General features: G+C 32.3%; 3 protein-coding genes, 1 long non-coding RNA gene and 2 other non-coding genes across 6 annotated transcripts; 2 read left to right on the forward strand and 4 right to left on the reverse strand.

Annotated features, from left to right (window-relative positions):
- Window positions 1-178: 178 nt before the first annotated feature.
- On the reverse strand, window positions 179-320 carry LOC111414671 (U4 spliceosomal RNA). Its single transcript, XR_002706293.1, has one exon. It is a non-coding gene; the product is annotated as a U4 spliceosomal RNA (small nuclear RNA).
- Window positions 321-2214: 1894 nt separating this feature from the next.
- LOC111414672 (U4 spliceosomal RNA) lies at window positions 2215-2356 on the reverse strand. Its single transcript, XR_002706294.1, has one exon. It is a non-coding gene; the product is annotated as a U4 spliceosomal RNA (small nuclear RNA).
- Window positions 2357-11287: 8931 nt separating this feature from the next.
- On the forward strand, window positions 11288-13578 carry LOC139430093 (uncharacterized). The gene is made up of 2 exons (XR_011640651.1): window positions 11288-11889; window positions 12896-13578. It is a non-coding gene; the product is annotated as an uncharacterized lncRNA (long non-coding RNA).
- Window positions 13579-16208: 2630 nt separating this feature from the next.
- Window positions 16209-17924, reverse strand: LOC111414651 (immediate early response gene 5-like protein). Its single transcript, XM_023046046.2, has one exon. The coding sequence runs from the start codon at window positions 17726-17728 to the stop codon at window positions 16853-16855; it is 876 nt and encodes a 291-aa protein (XP_022901814.2). The 5' UTR covers window positions 17729-17924; the 3' UTR covers window positions 16209-16852.
- Window positions 17925-19536: 1612 nt separating this feature from the next.
- On the reverse strand, window positions 19537-20860 carry LOC111414669 (O-fucosyltransferase 1). Its single transcript, XM_023046068.2, has 2 exons — window positions 20703-20860; window positions 19537-20650 (listed from the first exon to the last, which is right to left on the reverse strand). Exons 1-2 carry the CDS (start codon window positions 20806-20808, stop codon window positions 19593-19595), a joined length of 1164 nt encoding a protein of 387 aa, XP_022901836.2. The 5' UTR covers window positions 20809-20860; the 3' UTR covers window positions 19537-19592.
- A 194-nt stretch (window positions 20861-21054) lies between these two features.
- LOC111414670 (NADH dehydrogenase (ubiquinone) 13 kDa A subunit) lies at window positions 21055-21654 on the forward strand. Its single transcript, XM_023046069.2, has 3 exons — window positions 21055-21223; window positions 21277-21453; window positions 21515-21654. Exons 1-3 carry the CDS (start codon window positions 21113-21115, stop codon window positions 21578-21580), a joined length of 354 nt encoding a protein of 117 aa, XP_022901837.1. The 5' UTR covers window positions 21055-21112; the 3' UTR covers window positions 21581-21654.
- The last annotated feature ends 48 nt before the right edge of the window (window positions 21655-21702 follow it).

The raw sequence follows: 21702 nt of genomic DNA on the forward strand, positions 1-21702 counted from the left end.
CACTTTTACCATCCTCCTGATAAACTATCTAGAGGATAGTTGCCATGGTTACGGCGGTTTTAAGCGCTCTCATTGGCTAAGAACTGGATTTATCTATCGGATAAAGTTATCAAGAGGTGGTAAAAGTGGGCCTAAAGAGTATAAATATAAGATGTTATGTTTTAAATAAAATAAGTTGCCTCCTTGGAGGCATTCAAAAATTGCCGTTAGCGGTCGGTATTTCACGACCACATGGCGGGGTATTGGTTAAAGTTTTCAACTAGCAATAATCGCACCTCAGCTATGCCTCATTGGTTACGATACTGCCACTGCGCAAAGTTAACCATTGGAACCAACCATTAATGTTATGTACCCCCTTAAACCACCGTCATCTACAAGAACCTAATCGTTAAACAATGAGTTTTTACTACAAAAATAACTCAATTTACACTAACTTATATATTATTGCATATGTTGTATTTATATATAATTTTTAAAGATAACTTTGAATACTAGAAACCAACATTTATCGAGATAGTGATAAATAAGTTTATATAAGGGTTGATCGCGCCATCTTCGAGACAAACGATGAAGTTAAATTTTTATAAGCCTTAAGAGATAAATGATATATTATGTAATGCAAAAACATATATTTTCTGCAAAGATATTCTTAAAAAACTTAAACCAAAAATAAACCTTTCAACCAGTTAAAGTGAATATATTATTATTATGAAATAACTTATGTTTATGGAAGATTTAAGGAACAGCTCAAAAAGTTATCTGGTTAGGGAGTAAGCGATGGTGATGTTGGAGTTGTACTGAAGCCACCAATAAGTCTGCTCCAAAGAGAACTCTCCACAAGGCGAGTGTCTAAAATCAGCCCACCAGACAAAGAAAACTACACAGATTGATGCTGGGCAGATTACTGGAAGGTCCTCGCTAATAAAGAGGACATATAAAAAATGATATTGCAATTTGGAACATGGAATCATAGGACATTATTGCTGCCAGATAAAATACTAACTGTGTTGGAGAACACCAGGAAAAACTATGTAACATATCTGATGGACGCGCGACAGATGGAGAGAATGGAGAAAAAAACGGAGAGAAATCTTGAAAGAGGAAAAACCACATGGGACTAAATCTTTTGGACGTCCCCCGAGCCAATGGTATGAAAGCCGGACAAGCAACATATAAAGCAAGAACTGTTGAAGAAAGACACGGTCGAGCATTTTGGTAACTTATAAACTTGAGTCCAAATATATTATTACAGCTGAGGAGTAATGGAAATCCTTTTTTGGAAATGATTTGATGTATCGTCACAATGACTTCTTTTCCAGAATTTTGGTAAAATGTTGTAGGAAATTATTCGATATGCCATGTAGACTCAAGCGTTTTGACAAACTTTACTCCTACTTGCACTGATTGCGTGATATACAGAAAACGATAGTATCTGTAGTAGGTGTCTTTGCAAAGAAAACTACGCTCTACCCTAACAAAAAGAGATCAACTCAGTTTCTGGGAAAATCAAAAAGTGATTTTGAAGGCTCCTTTCCCACTTCCTGACCGCACATTGCAGGTCTCTGTAGAGGGTGTGAAATAAAAGAAGAGACGGTCATATTGTTTGTGACTGTCCCAACCTCGCGTACTTTTGGCGTACTATAAAGAACATACCCTTCTGTTGTGGGGATGTACAAAGGGCTCGTCGGGGCCTAAGTGCTGTGAAGGAATTCACCCCCACGTGAAGCTACATACATACAACGCATAACTTACAAATCATCGTAAGATAAATTTATCTATCCCATAGATGAATCCACCTCTTAGGCAAAGAGAGTGCTTAAAACCGTAACCATGGTAACTATCCCTTAGATAGTTCATTAGGAGGATATTGGTAAAAAAAAGCGTTTATTTTGGGCCCCAAAATAAACAGTGTTTACCAAAAGTAACGCATAAATTCTCATTCATTTGAGATAAAAAAAAATAGCAGTAGGCGTACGTAACCATGGCAACCACTTGTTTGAAATATCAAAAACTTTTTAATAAAATATCTCAAATAATCGGTTGCCACAGTTACGTACCAAATGAATGGAAATTTATACATATGTTTTGAGAAATACTGTATAACTAAAAAAAACCTAAACTGCTAAACAATATTTGTGGATTAATTGATTAGACAATGTTACCAACAACTTCATCTAATGTAAGTTACTATTTTGTTTTATTTGAAATAAGTTGCCTCCTTAGAGGCTTGCAAAAATTGCCGTTAGCGGTCGGTATTTCACGACCACATGGCGGGGTATTGGTTAAAGTTTTCAACTAGCAATAATCGCACCTCAGCTACGCTTCATCGGTTACGATACTGCCACTGCGCAAAGCTAACCATATACTGCAACCCCTTAACATTATATACCCGAATACCAAAACACATTCAACAAGAACGAATCAACGTTAATTGCTAATTTAACCCAATAAAATCATCGTAATCCACCAAACCATACAAATACAAGAAACATAATAACAATTAATTTGTTAAGAACAACAAAATAAACGCGAAAATACTACCGATAATGAGAAAATTGAGAATTTGTTGATTTTTTGGTTTTAGCGCCATCTATGAAATAATATTACAATTAAAGAAATACTGTTTAGATTTAAAATCATAGATGGCAGTTTAGTCACGAAAATGCTTAATTAAATTGAGTGGGTTTCTTTAAAAATTAACGTATAATCAAGTTTTTTTAATGATAATAGAATTTATTTGTTTGAAATAATTAAATCAGTTCAAAAATTTTCCTTAAAAATAATTTTCTTGTTGAATTAATTGAGTCATTCTCGTTTAAACATCGTTCGGGTTTGTTTTCGCAGATAACCTTAAATTTATCTTGGAGACAGATAGAAACCGTTAAATCGAGTGGTGGGGAAAAATACATATTCTGTTCTTTATTTATTTCTTTTTTTGACTTAATTTTTTTAATTCATTTAAAAATGAAATAAAAAAATTAATACAAAATGGTTTTCTTGAACAATAAATGAGGTGAGCGTCGTCGCCGTCGTCGAAACGGTTTTACATAACCTCACTTTCACGTTACGCAACAAACTCCTCTGTGTTCATATTTCGATCTCTATCACTTCTCTTTATATCTTTATTTATTTATTTTTTGGTTTAAAGTGGTAAAAAAAATAAAATCATTCTTTGTTAGTTTTAAGAAACATTAATGATTTTTTTATATTGAGTAAAATAAAGCCGATTGTATGCAAAAATCCCAAGTTTCGCAACTAAGAACCAAGAACGTAGCAGAACGTAGCGGCAACGTACAGGTTGCTTATTATAATCGTTGGAGTTCAAATCGTGACTACGACCTCGCCTACATAAGTAGGTTTACACGTATTACTGTTATTTCTCTTCTGTTAGAAATCTCTTGGATCCTGTCTTTGTTTTACTCCGCATTCCAAAAATATTTTTTTATTTATATATAAAAATTGTTACAATTTACTTTGAAAATTAAAAAAAACTAATATGTTTTGATTTTTGACAAGTAGCGCTATCTATATACCGAGAATTTCATATAACTCGCAATATATTAATGCAGTAACCATAGTTACGAAACTACTATGCACTTGCACTGTTCCACATAAAATGCAACATAGCTTAATAGTACAGGGCTTGGGTAGTTTTGCTTGGAAAAGGTGACGTCCTTATGATAATTCTGAGTTTTCGGTCGTCTTAAGAGACATACGGCAAAAAACCAAATGTTTCTAGGTCTAATTTTAGTTGTAGTGACAGCTGCATAACAATTAAAACCAGAACTAACACTATACCTAGAACTAGAATCATTCGGGTTTAGCCGTCTTTAGAGACGTGCAGCTAAACCCAAATGACTCTAGATCTAGGTATAGTGTTAGTTTTACATAGTAATAGTGCTAGTGTAAAACTAGAACTAACGCTAGATTTAGTGATATAAAACAATTTGGTTTGAAAACAAAAAAAAATAATATATTTTATTTTTGACAACTAGCGCTATCTATATATTAAAATCGGCGATAAAATGCGGGTTATGAAAGATCAATAAGTGTTGATTTCTATGCCAACCGTTGGATTTAGTTGCGATTTAAGCAAAATACGAGTTAAAAAAATAAATTAAAAGCGCATGCGTCTTACGTCATTTGTGAAAACGTCATAATCGTCGTCTTTTACGTTTTTTTAGTGATACTACTACGTCCTCGTCGCGTCGAGTAATGCCCTTTGGAATAGAATTAAAAGGAAATTGCGTGGGTGCTCCAAATATAGAAAAATAAATAACCTTTTTTCTCCGCCCACTAATATAACTAAAATGACGAAAATTGAAATTATTAATAATAATGTTAAGTAGAATTGAAATAAAGTCGAGTTACCGTTTTCTTCTGTTGTTAAAAACGTTGTGTTAAACAAGGACGTTTACTTTTTCAAGGTTAAATCACATACCATCGTGTGTTATTTTATTTAATACATGAAATAAATATCCCCGAGATTCTTATTAGGGGATTTTTTTTTAAATTTTTTGACGTTTGTAGAAATTTTTTTTTCTTTGGTGATTACAAGAAATTAAGTGTGATATTTTTAGAGTTGGCGCCGTCGCCGTCGTATTGTGATTCCCCACGCTTCTTCCTTCTTCGTTTCTATTCTTTTCTCTTCTTCTAGAATAGTGCGCCGCGGTACTTTAAAATGTTGAGGTTAAGATTGACTCCAACAGAAGAAAGTTTCTAAAATAAGCGACAAGAAGTGACCGTGGTCTACTTTCACCGATCGAAGCGCCATCTACATTAAATATTTTTAAAATAAATAAAATATATAAAAGTTTCGCCGGGAAATTTAAATTATATCAAAATATTTACAATTTATTTTTACTTAATTTGAATTTGACGTTTGATTTTGTGCAGGGTGTACCAACTGTCATATTAAAAAGCAGATGCTTCCCCAAGGAAGGAATAACCAATTTTAAGCCCATTCTCGGCAAAGTGGCAACTACATTCAAACAGTTCCTAAAGCTATTCAAGTAAGGCTAAATACTTATGTATAAGCTATAGTTAATGGAAATGCCCAAAATACACAGGGTGGACCCTCTAACTTTTATAATTTGAACTACCGGTTATTTTAATTTTTAAGATAGAATGACATTCAGGAATTGACAGCAAATTAGTTGTATGTTTGACATTTGCAAGGAGTTTGTACATGCTTTTGCTTTTCTACATGTTTATTTATCAACTTAAGACGCTTATTGAATAGATTTTCTTTCCGCTTTGATAGAAAAGTCCACTGAAAGGTTTGCAAATCTAATAAGTGGTCAAAATAAGTTTTTAAATGTAATTATTTGAATTTACAAGGGAATGGAAATCCTTTTACCTTTATTAGTATGCACCAAATTTAGTTATAAAGTACTTCCATAAAAAGGTTTTTGCATGAAGAGTCACAGAAAAATAGAAATCAACAGAATGGCATTATACACATAAATAGACAAGGCTGGCGAAGAACATGTTTTAGGAACGTTCGGAAAATAAAGTGATAAATTAAATAGTTTTTATAAAACATAACCTAAACGAAATTATTTTTACTTTCTTAATGTCATCGATTTTTACAATTCAAATGTTTCTTCAATCCAAATTTATCTGCAAAGAATTTAATTATTTTATATTATTTTAGGTTGAAATGTTTATTTGTCATATTTAACGATAAAGATTAAAATTTTTATTAATTCATATTAAAAATTAATTCTTTAAACATTTAAGTTTGAACGGTAAACTTTTAAGTATTTATGATTGTATCCAATTTGACGTTTTAATGTCAATTTTGACATTTTAACAATGAAAAATTTGAAATGAGCGGTAGTGATGATTTTTAAGACTGCAGATAAAAAATTCAAAGGATTAAAGAGTTTGGATGGTTAGCGAAGAAGAAGAAGTGGTGGTCGCTGTCTGGACACACGACAGGTGTATGTTACACCTGCACGAGCCACCGGCGAACAGGTGAACGCATCTTTGCACGTTCTCCTTAACACACACACGTCTGTCCGCATCTGGACTTCACTTTGGACATTCTGAAGACTGCACGTCGACTTACTTATTGAAGGAAATCAGGAAGAAAGGGATCAGAAATCGTTGAAAAAGACTATTTTATTAGATTTAAAAAGGAAATTTTGAAAATCAAGTAAACAAGCTCTAGAAGTAGTAAATAAAAATATTTTTTAGGTTAGAGAAGAATTATATTTTATGTTGTGATCCAAAGAGATCGAGAGAGGTTTGTTACAATTGTCGCAATCCAAATTGAACGATGTGGTTGTATCAGCAATAGAAAGTGGCGTTCGCGGCAGCGAAAATATGGCCATTATTGAATTATTTAAGCTGGGGAACGGGTTCACTTTCACATTTTCGAACGTCTAACAAACACCAGTATGTATAAAGGGGTTCTCTATCGCGCAAATTATGTTCTATTTAAACATATTTTATTACATTTTTGAATAAGATTTGAACGAAATCCTATTTATTAACTAATAATGTATAAAAAAAGATTAAAAAAATATCATTTTGTTTTAATATTTTAGAATTTATTTTGGGAAACACCATTTAAAAGATGACGTTAACGATGGTGATGATGATGATGATAATGGAATGTCTTCATCTCGTCGAAGGATCAAGTCGACGTGATTGAGCGATTTGGAATTTACAAGCCACTTTTCTCGATCCAAACAAGGCGGCGAACGAACCAAACCAAACGAACGAACAGAGAAAGTGCAACAACAACGTATACTAACTCCGGTCACGTGACCCCAGTTTCTGTGCCACTAGATGTTTTAATAGAGAATTTCTATTCCGCTACACTGCGCACGTTGACTATCTACTCGCTTATATTACAATTCGCAATCACATATAATAACTTAACATACAAGAAATCCTCCAGATTACACTTCTGTTAGGTTATAATTATGTCAATATCATCATTACCAACTTAAATTTAATTAAAAATAGAAACAATATGATTATTAACATAAAAATTTAAATTTAAAACATTAAAAAATTAAAAATTTACAAGAATTTTAAATATTTTAACATTAACAATGAAGTACCTGCCCCTCGAGTATAGAACGAAGACCAGAAGGAGGATCGGAAACAGAAAAGAGACGACAACCGCAACAAGAAAAATAAAATGAATAAGAAGACGACAAAGAAGAAGTTGAAAACGATGAAGCAGAAGAAGATGAAATCGATGAAGAACTTAAGGTAGAAGGTGGGGGAGGAGGAGGAGACGACGAAGAGTTTAAGAGAAGTAGCAGCAGGTCTGGGTAGCAACAGGTCGATGACCAGAGCCGGTCAGAACGGTGAAGAACCGCGCAAGAGGATCACAATACGAACCCACCACACACACACACACACTACCATTGCTCTGCTACCTCTTTTTAATTCACCGCGAACACGAAGAAGTACGAAAACGTTGTCGTCACATACCTATACTTTTACATCTCCACTGACTCTCTCAACAACAAGGAGTTACCAATATTTTTAAACAATAAGAAGAAAAGAATATAATGAAAAGAGGATGAGACGATTGTAAGATGATGATGATGAAGAAGAAGAGGAGAAGTTGAAACAAGAATTCTATTTAAACTGCTTCTTCTGGTATGATATGCATCCGTGGAGGGTGCTTCTAAACGGAGCGGCTGCTATCTGGTGTGGTTATTCACGATGATCTCATGGTTTGAGGTCATTGCGAAGAAGAACCGGCGAAGTGAGACGACCAAATCCGAACTACCAACGGCAGCGGCTAATTGATTCGACGGGTATGAGTCACCCCACGATAATTTTCGACGACCTCTTATCATTCATTCATCCCTCTCTACACAATTGAAATTAATTGAACGTTTTACCTATCGTTCTAACGCAATATTGTGAAATATTTCTTTTACGTTACATAATTTTAAAACATTTTTCTTGAAAATGAATTTAAGTAATTTAATAAAATCAACAATTAATATTAACAATTAGAACTGTCAATCAATTTGACAGATTCAAATCTACGTTTTTAGGTTAATCTTAGTTGTGATTAATAAATACTACCAACTTAAAATTTATACGTTAAATTATTTGTGCCAATTTAAGACATAAATTGTATCTTAACTAAAATTTTTATTGGATTGTTTTGATTACACGACTATGCCTCTTCGACAATGTTTACTTACCTCAAATCTAGTGGAAAGCGTGACGAGTTAATCACTATGATTATTACAATGATGCATTTTCCATTTCAAACTAATTTATCGCAAATTTTCTTGTATTACAAAAACAAAAACAGCTTACGATGATTAATAATTATTTATGAAGAAAAAAGTTATAAATAAATTAAAATAATTAAGCACTTAACAACCTTGAACGTGATTAGATGCGCGCACATTCTAAATGAATAGGTTATGTCATGTGTCAAAAAATATTTAAGTTTTATTTGATTATAATTTTTAATTTATTGAAGTGACCTTGAATGTAGTTGATTGTTGCATTAGATGAACGAAATGATTTCTCGTCGTGTTTTTCGTCAATCTTTAACTGAGGAAGGTCTTAAAATATCGTTGTGTGCATCAAACAACATTAATTGTAGTTAACCAAACAGTTTTGACAACTCTCAAAAATTTGACAGATTTAAATTGACGTTTAGGTTAATCTCATCATTAATCTAAGTTAAGTGTATTTTCATAAAATTAATACCGGGAAATTCATATAACTCGCGATATATTAATGCAGTAACCATAGTTACGAAACTACCTAGTCTAGTGTTAGTTCTAGTGACAGTGCAAGTGTAAAACTAGAACTAACACTATACCTATAACTAGAATCATTTGGGTTTAGCCGCACGTCTCTCAAGACGGCTAAACCCGAATGATTCTAGTCTAGGTCTAGTGTTACTTCTAGTTTTAATTTAATAAAAATATGCAACATAATGTTTCTAGTGTCAAATACTATTGACATGTTGCATTTTATGTGGGACAAAGTAAATAAGTTTCTATGAAAATATGCTTTTGTATATTGCATCTTAAGTAAAATTCACTGTATGTAATTTAATCGTATTTTATCAAATATTTTTATAGGTTAGATTGTGTTGTGTTGATTAACTAACTCTTCGACACTGTTTATTTACTTCAAATCTAATGGAAAGCGTGACGAGTTAATCACTATAATCATTACAACACTCGATTTTCCATTTCTTATTTTCTTTTCTTAATTTTTCTTCGACTGTGAAACCCATTATTTGTTATTGATTTATCCTAAAGAAAAAAGAAAGAAAACCGAAGAAGCGGCGTTATAAACAGAGGGGTGTAAAAGAGAGGAAAGTTTTTCGGGAGATGAGACGCCACCGGATTTGTCCACAGAGTTTCCTTCCCTCCCGCTTCATCTGTCCACCTATTATGTATTGTATTTATTTATGAATCACCCGTAGGGGAAATACGGCACCCTTGAACCTTGAACCAACAGAACACAATAAACCTAACCCCCTATTTTAGGCTGCTCATTCTCCATCCGCATTGATTTCCGTGCTTAACTCGTCGGTTTATTTAATAATACGATAACTTGTTGCCTCAACGCAGCGTGATTTTAATTTTCTAGTAGACACTCGGTTTAAAAGACTTTTAGTATTATATCTTTACTGTGTTGCTTTGGTGCAGCTTTCACTTCGGTGAAGAATGACCCAGTGTCCTTGCAACTATCCGTTTCTCTGTCTTTTTCTATTTTCGAAACGGTTTTTTGTTTGCGTTCCTTCTCGCCAACATTAATTTATTGTTTATATTAATAACTAATAGGTACCTACAGGTGTTTTTTAAGTAATATTATAATGATAAAGTGCATGAGTCATCGTTACGATGTTATAAGTTTTATCTTCCGATGACTATTCGTGGAGATACTACTCACCGGAAAGTCTTTATCTAAAAGCGATAACAATGTTTACAGAGAGAAAGAGAAACTGCGCGAGGAGGAAAGAAAGAGGGAGAAAAAAACCAAGTTACTTCACCTATACAAAGTAGATTTGTGTAACTAGATTGGGAAATTATTAAAACATTTGTCATGTGTAATAGGATGATTAATGCTTATGCTTAAAATGAATTTTTAATTAAAAAAAGATATATTTATAAATTTATTAAAAAAAATTTTATTTGAATTAATAAATTCTATTTTTTAATAAAAGTTAAAATATCTTTGTGGGAAGAGACAGAATCGAATCGCAAGATCAAGTCAAGTTGCGCGCGCGTCGTCGTCGTTTCGTTATTGTTTTTGTATGTGTGTGTACGTGCCTTTCTCCATATGTGTGAGTTTGTAGTTGTTCACCTTGAATGAACTCAGGGCGCAACAATGCAGACGCAAAGCTACACGATATAAAGAGAGCGCATAGGGGGCTCTGCCTGTCTCGACGTGCCTTCTTTTCCCCCTCCCCTCGTTGCCCCTTACCATTCCCTACGTTTTTCCCCCTTCTTCTACCATAGGACGACGACGCGCGCGTTTCAACTGTTTCCGAGGAGAGCCGCTAAAAATAGTAGGTGGGAGGCTGTATAACTGTATTGAAACGTTTTCGATCGAGATATTCAATAAGGATTTTATTAATTTCGTATTTCAGGTTATTAAAAATAATATTACGCAGTATTTAAATCTAATTCAAAGGAATTAAATAACATTTTATGGAATTTTATAAATTAGGTTATGTTAGGTTTGACACATTTTGTTTTTATTATTTATTTTATGTTAGCTTTTATTGTAGATTTTATATTGTTCTCTTTAAAAACATTGTCTAATAATAAGATCTCCGTTTGGCTATTATTGGATGAATTTTGCCCGACCGGATGTAGACCGAAACCGGAAGTTATTCAGGGGGTTTTAAAATAAAAGGAGAGTGCCGGTTGTTCCAACGGTTTCTTCATTTGGACCGTTTCTTTGCCTTATTTTTACATTTAATTTTATACCAAATTTTATTTTAAGAAGTTATTAATGAACGTATTCTTGACATTTAAACGTCAAATTATAGTGACTTTTATTTTACTAAAATTGATGAATATTTATTGAAATTAATGCAAAAGTACTTGGTAGTTTACTTTTTTTATTTATAAAACGTTAAGAATTAATATTACTACATGAAAATATAATTATGTTTAGTTTACTAAAATTGATTATGATTTATATTTAAAAAAAATTTGAATTGGTAGTATTGTCATTTGACAATTATACATACAACGTCACCTTTTGACGTTGAAATTAGATAACTAAGTTTTTTTTTATTATTTATATAAAAAAATTATTTATATCATAAACAGATATTTAAAGTGATCACGATTTATCTTTTAGGTTATGTATAAAGTAACATCCGCAAAATGCAGACCATGTCGAAGAAGTAGGGCTCTGGGTCATCTCTAGTTTCTAGAAGGCTTATGATTTTTTCTTCTGTCTTTCTTTTTTTTATTTTCATCGCGGCCGCACTTGATAGTTTTCTACGTCGCCATAGTAACTATACTGTATACATAGATATAGTAAGTAAGAGAAGAGAAAGTATCCTATTTTAGTTTTAGAGTTAGTCTTTGTTTCGATTTTCCTACTTGATAAAAACGTTAAAAAAAATCGCGTTCAAAAAATAAACAAAAAATGCAACATAAAGGTTAATAAACTCTTCTTCTTTCTTGTTTTTCTTCTCGATGAAAAAGAAGAAGATGTATAGAAAAAAGAAGATAAAACGAGTGTGGCGAATTGTAGTTTGCAGTTTATTCGTAATGTTGTGACGAGAGACCGTGTGATGTCTAACGGTTTCTTAGTTTGCTGCTGCTGCTGCACAGGTCAACGATGCTTTCTCTCTCTCTCATTATTTCTTTCCTTGTCAAGATTCCAAAGGAAGGATACTTCATCAAAATGGTGGTACGTATTAGTCATAATTATTTTTTTAAATTTTATTATCTCATTTAAAACATAATAAAAATTTGTTTGTTGTTGTGGAAAAAATAAAGAATAAAAAAACAATTCGTAAAAATCAGTTTTGATAATCTTATCTGGTTTTTAACATCAAACGTAGTAATGGTAGCAGCCTCTCTACGCAACAGTTCAATCTTTTTACGTTATGCCTTCGGGAAGGTCGCGTACTTTTCCATTCCGGTGACGACTCTCGCTAAAACTCGCTCGATTAAAACAAAAAAAAAACAAATTAACGCACTTTTGCGAAATTTCAAAATATATTTTTAGGTTAAATTGTTTAACAAACTACTCCAATTCATTAATTTATTTAATAATTAGGACAAATTTAAATTATCGCTTTACGACCTTGAACGGTATTTTTGACAATATGCGCACGCACTCTAAATTGTTAGGTTAGGATGTAATGTCAACTGTCAATAAATGTTTTTATTTTATTATTAGGTTAGTTTTAGTAGGATTTTAAATCTTTTAAATTAATCGTCATAATTTTTAAGCTTAATAATTACTCTAAATTATTTCAAAATTAGAAACGCATATTTAAATTTATCACTACGATTACCTTGAACGTGATTGGTTATATGTGAAGTGCGCGCGCACATAGTTGAGGTAGTACATCGACAGAACAATGAAAATTATTAATTAAATAACCCTCGATATTTAAATAACATTTATCATAAACAAAATTATAAAAAAAAAATTCTACTTGAACGAAATAAGTAGATTTGCAAAATTTACGTCAAATTGACGTTTTAGGTTATTTCCTATCGAGACTACCAACTCAAAAGAAAATAAAAATATAAATTTGTTGAAAAATTTGTTAATAAATATTAAAAACTGTAATAGTAAAACCAATCAAATGAATGAATGAGAATTTTTGTATCAAACATGAATTTTAATAAACAAATTTCATAATTGTGAACGTCACGTTGGTATTTTTGCGTCATTTTTTAAGGGGAATATTGGAAAAAATCGTCAATAGGAACGTCATCGTAGCGGAGAAAACGTGCTCGGCGCGTGTAAATCGACCTTGAACGTAAAAACTCTCTGTGTCTGCTATCAATGGCAGATATAGACATTTTTACAATGGCAAAACAAAAGATAACAATGAAACAATCGCTTCAATCATCAAGATAACGAAGAATTAAAAAATATGATTTATTTCTTAAATAAAAGAAAAATTGGTAATGATGACTTAACAATCTTACGGAATCGATAATTTATGTGTTAGATAAAAAAATAATTTTAAATTGACCGGTTGAAACAAACATAGCCTTAAAAAGACGTTGAATCGTTTTGTTAACGAATCTTTAACTTACATCGTGATGACGCACATCCCTTTGGTCGATATTTTTCCTATATTTGTAGGTATAGGTGGAGATGGCGTTGGAAAAAAAATGAAGAGTGGGGGGAATTGCTCTCTTACTGACGTCACAACGTCGCGGCGCCTCGAATAGACGCGTCCATTCACGATCATCGTCGACCTCGTGCTCCGTGACTAAATAACGTGGCATGTAAACCATTTTATATAAATATATTGTTATATTAAGATTAAAAATGTCAAAATTAACAATGTATATTTGAAATAAATTGGTTTTAAATAAAACAAATTATCTTAAAAAGGATTTGGTGAGAGAATATTGTAGCGTTTTTGTTATCAATAAAATAACATATATTTATTGGGTTATCAGTCTCGGGGCAATAAGATAAGATTGAACCTGCATGAATATTGTGTTACTTATATGTATAATATAGTTTCCTCTTTTTTTTTCGAGTAAATATATTTCATTGTTAAAATGTGATGTATAAAAAAAAATTGATGATGTTTTTAAATGACGACTTGAAGCGGTTTTTCGTCCGGGAATAGCCCGAGAGAGATATTCTAAGTATTCAAACTTGTAAGAGGGGGAGTCTAAATTTAAACCCTTTCCGAGTGACGAAAATCGAACTCTGGATGATGAGTCACGTTTTACTTCCGACGAGTTTAGCTGTACACCTATTATCATTTAAATAAAAAAAGGTAACCTAGATAAATGTAACAATAAAGAAGTGAGGTTAGGGCAAAGCTCTCAAATCTATTTCAAATCTATCTACTATATATTGTCTAATTGCAATTAAATATAATGTTGATTGACGTAATCATTTTATTATAACTTAATTTGAATTAATTATAAATTGATTTGTGATTGTTATCACTTTAATATTTCCGCTTTACAATGACATCTCCCTTAACTCACTCTATATATTCTATGGTCACATAATATTAATGTCAAATTTGACGTTTAATTTTATTTTAGGTTATATTTTAGTTTTGACATTAAAAACGTCAATTTAATTTTTTACTGTATCTTAAAAATGAATTTGAATTACGACTTGTAAATTTCAATACCTTGTAATAACTCATATTGTTTGAAAATGAATATAAAGTGGACACATTCTAGTTGTAATTATGCAATAACGAAACTTCTTACGAAAGAAACGTAGCGGTTCTTTTAATAATATAATAAAATCGCGCTCGCATTACGTGTACGGTGTGTAAGCAAGAACTAACGCAATAAAACCGCAAAGTTCACGCTACACAATGATTAATGCTACCCAAGGGTTTTAAATCGATTAAAATTATTTTTCGCATTCATTTTTATTTTTGGCAAGGATGATATAAACATTTGAATTAGTAACCAGAAAAAAAATGTAAATATTTTTATTCTGTTTTTTTTTTTGCAACATCGGTCCCACTCGACGATCTGAGTAAGACGTCTTAAAATAAAAAAAAATTAAACTTTCTATTTTTGTTGTTTCAGGAAGTAATAAGAAAATGTTAATAAGTAAAAAAAAACAAGAGTACTTGGAAATTCCCGTTTACCTTTATTAATTACTTATTCTTTTTTTTTAAGAAAAGGAATAAAACATTTTCAATAAAACCCAACAACTCACTGAGCATAAAATCACCCAGGATTTACCTTCTCACTTTAAACTATGACATCATTATTCATCGGAATCGAGTCAACATTTAAAACCAAATCGAGTCCGTTGTATTCATCGACTCATTACGTCCACATTTGGAGATTGAGGTAGTTGCAGTTGAGTGTGAAGTTTTTAGTTCCTGCACGAGATCTCCTTGAAGGTCTTTAGTTGCGTATGCGGACTACGATTGACGTAAAATGTAAAGGTGTGCGTAAAATATCTTTAAACAATGAAGAAAAACAAAAAATAATATTAAACTTACAGTCTAGTGTTAGTTCTAGTTTTGGTTCAATAAAAATATGTAACGCAATAATATCTAGTGCTAAATAGCGCTACCTAGCACTATCATAAGAACTAATACTAGACCTAGAACTAGAATCATTCGGGTTTAGCCGAACGTCTCTCAAGACGGCTAAAGCCGAATGATTCTAGTTCTAGGTCTATTGTTAGTTCTAGTTTTACACTAACACTGTCACTGGAACTAACACTATACCTAGAACTAGAATCATTTGGATAGAATGCAACCTGAGTTGCATTCTATCTATAGTACAACTTAAAAATAAATATTCGTTATACCGGGTGTCCCATCCGTTGTGGCTTTTTAAGCTTTTTTGACGTCTATGTTTCAAGATAAAAACTCCAAATTCGATATGTATTAAATCACCCTACTTGTGGTAATAAACCGACCGACCAGCTATATTCATTTTAAAATAAGTTTAATGTTAAGCCTCACCACTTACCTGGTTGGTTGGTTTATTACCCAACTGGCAATAAATGAGCGGCTCCTAGTCTGGGTCCACGATACCCTAAATTTTTGAAAAAATCGCTTTTTTTTGTGTGAATTTACTTTACTATGATCATATGGTATAATTTTTGACATTTTTGCAATTACTGGCAAACCGTGCAATAAAAAATTTATTTGATATCATCAACTAGCCAAGTAGGGTGGCTAAATATATATCGAATTTGGAGTTTCTATTTTGAAATTTAAATGTCAAAAAAGCCTATACCACAACCGATGGGACACCTGTATATTAAAAACCTGAAATGATGGATTTGAAGATTAATTTAAATAATTTGAGATGAAACCTGAATGAGCCCTGAAAATGAGAATAAAATTCTAGAGAAGGGTTTTGAAACTTTCAACTACTACCTACCCTCTTCGATGACGTCACATCCATCTGTCGGTGCACGTGTCTTGATTTGAGTCATACCTCCGAAAAGGTACAGTCATTCAAAAAATAACACATCTTATCTGCACATTTTAGTAAAAAAAAATTGAAATCATAATAAAACAAAATAAATTTATATTGCAAAAAATTTATTTTATATACTATACAATAATATCATAATAAAGTACAAATAATAAAATTACGTAAAATTAACTCCTAAAACGGAGCCGTAAGTTTCTTTTTAAGAGATATACATAATCGACGATATTTTTTCATTAAATTTAATATTTACACAAAAAAAAGGTGGATTTTTTTTCATTTATTAAAGTTCGTCATCGGATCAAGGTAGCGAGCTGATTGGAGGAAGGGGATTTTTTGTTTCTTCTCAGTTTAGCACGTAACTGCGCATGTCGCCGTTTAGATGGCGTTGTTTCACGATCTAGAACGATCGAGTCTTGTCGACGACGAGTTATTTTTTTGTTTTCTCTGGAATGTTAGTGACTTTTCTAGGGTATTTTTTCATTTTTTACGGTGAAATGCGCAGTTGGCAACGTTTTTAAAACCAAATTTAAAATAAAATAATTTTTTAGTCGCACAAATTTAATTTAATGCCCGGATAAAATAAATTAAGAGTTTGAATGAATTAATTTTATTTTTCATCTTCAATTTGAGAGATCACTAATTTTTCATTTAAAATTCGTTAAGGCCTTCACGTGTTTGAATTTTTTTACATATCTCATCAATTTCGTTTTTTTTTTCTTTTCTTTTTAATTTGGTTACACGGTCATGGCAAGAAAGGGCCGCTGCTGTAGCACGTCATTACCTGGGTCTTTGGCTTGGGAAGAACACAAATCGGGAGTCGACATTGAACGCGTTAATTTTTGTTCACCACCACCTCCTCCGACACCAAAACTAAAAATCGACACCAACGAAGTAATTCGATCAATTTCCATCGCAGATCCGGAATTCGTCGTCGAATTTTCTTCTTTTTGCTGTTGTTCTTGGACCTCTTTAGAAATCGTTTCCGATAAAATCGTTGCATCATCGAGGAACACCGAATCATCGCCGTCTTCGGATTTACTTTTTTTCGGTAAAATTGATTGAACGGCTTCTTCCGTTTCCCAATCAGATACAGCTCTTCGTCGCTTTAAACAAGATGTTGGTGAAGTTGAGTTTCTTAATAAATTAGTTTTATCCAAATCCAAATAAGTTAATTCTGTTGTTGTTGCTGTTGGTTGTGTTGGTGGTGATGATGATGATGAAATAGGTGGTTGATTTTCTTTATTTTGATTCTCTGTACATTTTTCGCATGAGGACGGTTGTAAAAAATCTAAATTATTAGTTTCTTCGGCATTTCCGGGTGTGGGAGTCGGTTCGATTCCGACTTCTTCGGCCGTAACAGCCACGAGATCTTCTTGTTCGTCATTGTTGATCGTTTGTTGGTAAGAAATGGGCATCATTGGTTGAACGGATGTAATAGGTGTTTGATAATGGACCATATTATACGCTTCTTCCATAAAAATAAAACGAGCTTTTTGTAACACAGTTGCCACCAATAAATTTTTATGCAAACTAACTCCGGCTCTGTTCGTTCTTGATTGGGCGATCTTCGTCAACGAAATTCCAATCAACCTTTGCGCTTCACTTGCCATGTTTTATCTTCTATGAGTCACAAAGTTTTTTTATAACAATCTTAACCTCAAACACAAGAAAGGTGCGTCACTCAAATCACGATTTCGAAATAAAAAAAAATTAATGTTAAAGTTGGCCGTTTTTTCTCAATAAGTTTCGATTTTTTTATTTTAATTACGTTATGATCACGTTCGATCGACACTTTCTACTAGAATGCGGCTATTAACGTTCTCGGTTCTACTTATAGGTTCTCGAAATGACGTCACAACCTACTTTCAACGTGTCCGCGACCAATCGCGTCGCGTCCTTGTCGATGCGACACGAACTTAGGCGTCAACGGCCGGTCGATCGGTCGGTAAGGTCGAGACCGATACCAGTATTAGTTTCGATTTTCGACCGTATCGACGACGTTTATTAATAGCGGAAGTTGATGTCATGAAAAAATACGCCGTCAAGTTTGTGCGTACGCAACCGGACCAACATCAGCCGCGATTTCTTTGTTCACCTCTATCTTTTTCTATCTTCTTGAGAATTTTTTGAATATCAATTTAGCTTTTTTAAACTTTATCTCTTTTCATATGATGGGATTTCCACGATTACAAAATACATTGAAAGAGAGAAACGAAAAGTAGAAGTGAGGAAGATGAAAGAAAATGTTAGGTTAGGTTAGTATTGTGAATTTTTCTACCTGCCTACTCCTTTTTTTTTCTTTTATATCTTAAATTTTTATGTTAGGTCTTAAATATTTCATCTCAAAACTAATTTTTAAAGTTAAAACATTATAATAGAAACTTTTTTTTGTTGAAAATTGATACCTTATCTTATCAATTATCTTATCTTACTTTTTTACCACTAATTATTTTTATTGTTATAATATTATTACAAAAAGCAAAATTAAACTCGGATTTTATTTGACAGCACTTTGACACTTGAACATTTTTATTTGACAATACCTGTCAAAATTATAAAGTTGGCAACAATCAAGTTATGATTTGAAATCAGTTTATATCACATTGATGTTTAAATGATCGTTTTTAAAAAGAAGATTTTTAGCTTTATATCTATACAAAATTAATTAAAATAAATACTAAAGTGCAAATTGGAACTTATGGAAACGTTGGCTACGTTCTCCAACTGTCAACGTTTGCAAACGATTTACCTTGTCAAACGCAAACTATTCACGGTTTTATTACGGTGAATTTTGTTGGCAAACGTAAATGTACAAATTTTACGTTTACTAAAATGACGGCCGTTTGCAAACCTTAATCTTCGTGCATCTGAAGACGGATTTAGCAGCACGTCTCTCAAGACTGCTAAACCCGAATGATTCTAGTTCTAGGTCTTGCGTTATTTCTAATGATTCCAGTCTAAAAATTAGAACTAACACTAGGCCGACAACTAGAAACATTTAGGTAGCGCTAGTTAGCATAAGATATTACTATGTTATATATTTTTATTAAATTAAAACTAGAACTAGCACTATCACTGGAACTAACACAAGACCTGGAATCATTCGAGTTCAGCCATACTGAGAGACGTGCGGCTAAACCCGTATGTTTCTAGTTCTTGGTCTAGTCTTAGTTCTAGTTTAACACTAGCACTATGACTGGAACTAACACTAGAACTAGAATCATTCTTGTTTAGCTATACTGAGAGGTAGGAGAGGTGGAGGTAGGATTTGTTGGGGCGTCTTGAATAAACTGTGAGTATTGCTCAGAGTTTTAGTACAGCCTAATAGTCAGCATCTAGACTCTCCTCAAGACCCATTACCAACCATTTGTGCCCCTCTAAATAATACCTGTAAAGTATAGTAATAAAAAAAATAAAGTATACTTATTATTGCTTTATTATTTTTTATAAAATCACAAAAAAAAACATTTTCTTTTACAATTCATCATGACTTTTAGCATTTTTTTTACTAGGAAATCCCCAAAATGAACTTGGAAAGCCATACCCGTCCCTTTCCCGTTTCACAAACGCTGAAAACGAAGAAATGCAATTCCCGATAAAATGATTCGACCGTCCTAAAATAGCCAAATCGACGTGAGGATTATGTTGGGGATATTTAAAAATCCCCACATTGCTCTGCCTCAATCCTTCAGTTAGCTCCTCTAACATATAATTATTATCGGAAGCGATAAAAATCGATTTAATCACTTTGTATTTATCCGGATCGTGATTATATTTTTTGATTATTCGTTTTAACTGTCTTAAAATTAAGTCTTTTGGTGGCATACACATTTCCGATGTGGCTTTACCGTGTTCGTTTTGATAACCGAGACATTGTGGGGCGGCAAATAAATTGGGACTTTGTGGAATGTGGCTGCAAGCTCTTGTCCAATCGACGCCATTTCTTAAATGGATTCCGATAAAAGCACCTTTTGGGAGAACATTTTTTATAAAATCGTTTGCTTTTTGATCAATTAAATCTGACCATTTCAAATATTTATGTAGTACTTTGTTTTCTAATTGAACAGGGAAACTAGCTGGAGCCCCAGTAAACGCCAAAACAGGCCATTTTTTACTTGGATATCTTTCATTCCATTTTTCAATCATATCATGATGATGAACATCATAATGTAAAGGTCCGTAAAACTCCGAACTTACAAAATCTATATTGTAAGTATCCCAAAATGGGCCGAAAGGGTTTCCTTCTTTTGCATTACAACTTTCAGTATCCCCTCGGGGTGTGTAACAGAAAGATATTCGTTTATCTTTAGGCCAAATTATTGGTGATATGTCTTTCATAAATTCTTCCATTGTAATAACTTTGTGATATTCTTTAAGATGTTTTACTTTAAAATATGTATCAAAAGGTATTTGGATTGAGCGAGGTTCTCCATAACGATACTCAACCCACGCCGGGAGGACTAGAGTTCTGTTTAAACCATGTGCAAATCCTAAAGCCCCCAAAAAATTATCTGCTTGGTTTCCAAATCTTCCTATAAAATTATTGAGCTTTATTTCTTACATGGATTATTGATAATTACTTACCCATACATGGACAATATAATATATAACCTAATTCATCTATAGATATGCATTTAATACAATTTTTAATTAATATAATAAATAAAGTAATTGATATAATTAGTTTCATTTTTTTGTTTGTAAAGTTTTATTAACCGGAACTTAACCTAAATAAACATAAACACATACCAACTCTAGAATGCAAAATACCTCACTCAAATACAAATAAAATACAAAATTAATTAACGTTTTATATTAAAATAAGATAATGTACTTAAATACTCTTAATATCATTTTTAAACGTTTATTAATAAATAAATTTTGATTAAAACGTATAACATAATAAACCAAAACTCCCTAATTTCCTTATATGATGTAACGAAAACCGCAAAAACTTCAGGGTGCTGTCAAATGTTGTAAAATAAATCATAAAAATGTTGAAAATTCGTATTCTTACAACCTTTAACAGGCGATTATTGCCGTTTTCGCAAATTAGGTCCGCTTCTGATTGGGTACCCCAAGAAAAAGTGACTCATACAGGACAGGTTAGTCATAAATAAAATCGTGGTGTTATAAGAATTTATTATGATTATTATAGAAATGGGATAAAAACGATTATAGATTAGCCAGATTTATTGGACGACCAAAACACGTAAATCCTAATTTTGCAATTGATTTAATCGATAAAGTTCCACCAATAAAATGCAAAGAACGAGTCGTTTGGTGTGACGGAGGTAGTGGACCTACCGGACATCCGAAAGTCTACATCAACTTGGTAATAAAACGATTAATAGACAATAATGTATCTTAATTTGTTTTTATTTTAATAATTTTAGGATAAACCTGGTAATCATGCCTGTGGTTATTGTGGTCTTAGATTCGAATTAGATCATTGTCATTAGTCAAAATTCATTGTAAATGTAAAAAAAAACTGTAATAATATCCTGTATTAATACAAATAAAGAGATTTATTGATTTTTTTTGAGTATAATTCGGAAACACTAGGACATTTTATTTTTCTTTG

This window comes from Onthophagus taurus, chromosome 6 (genome assembly GCF_036711975.1).
Source record: "Onthophagus taurus isolate NC chromosome 6, IU_Otau_3.0, whole genome shotgun sequence".
Taxonomy (NCBI): domain Eukaryota; kingdom Metazoa; phylum Arthropoda; class Insecta; order Coleoptera; family Scarabaeidae; genus Onthophagus; species Onthophagus taurus.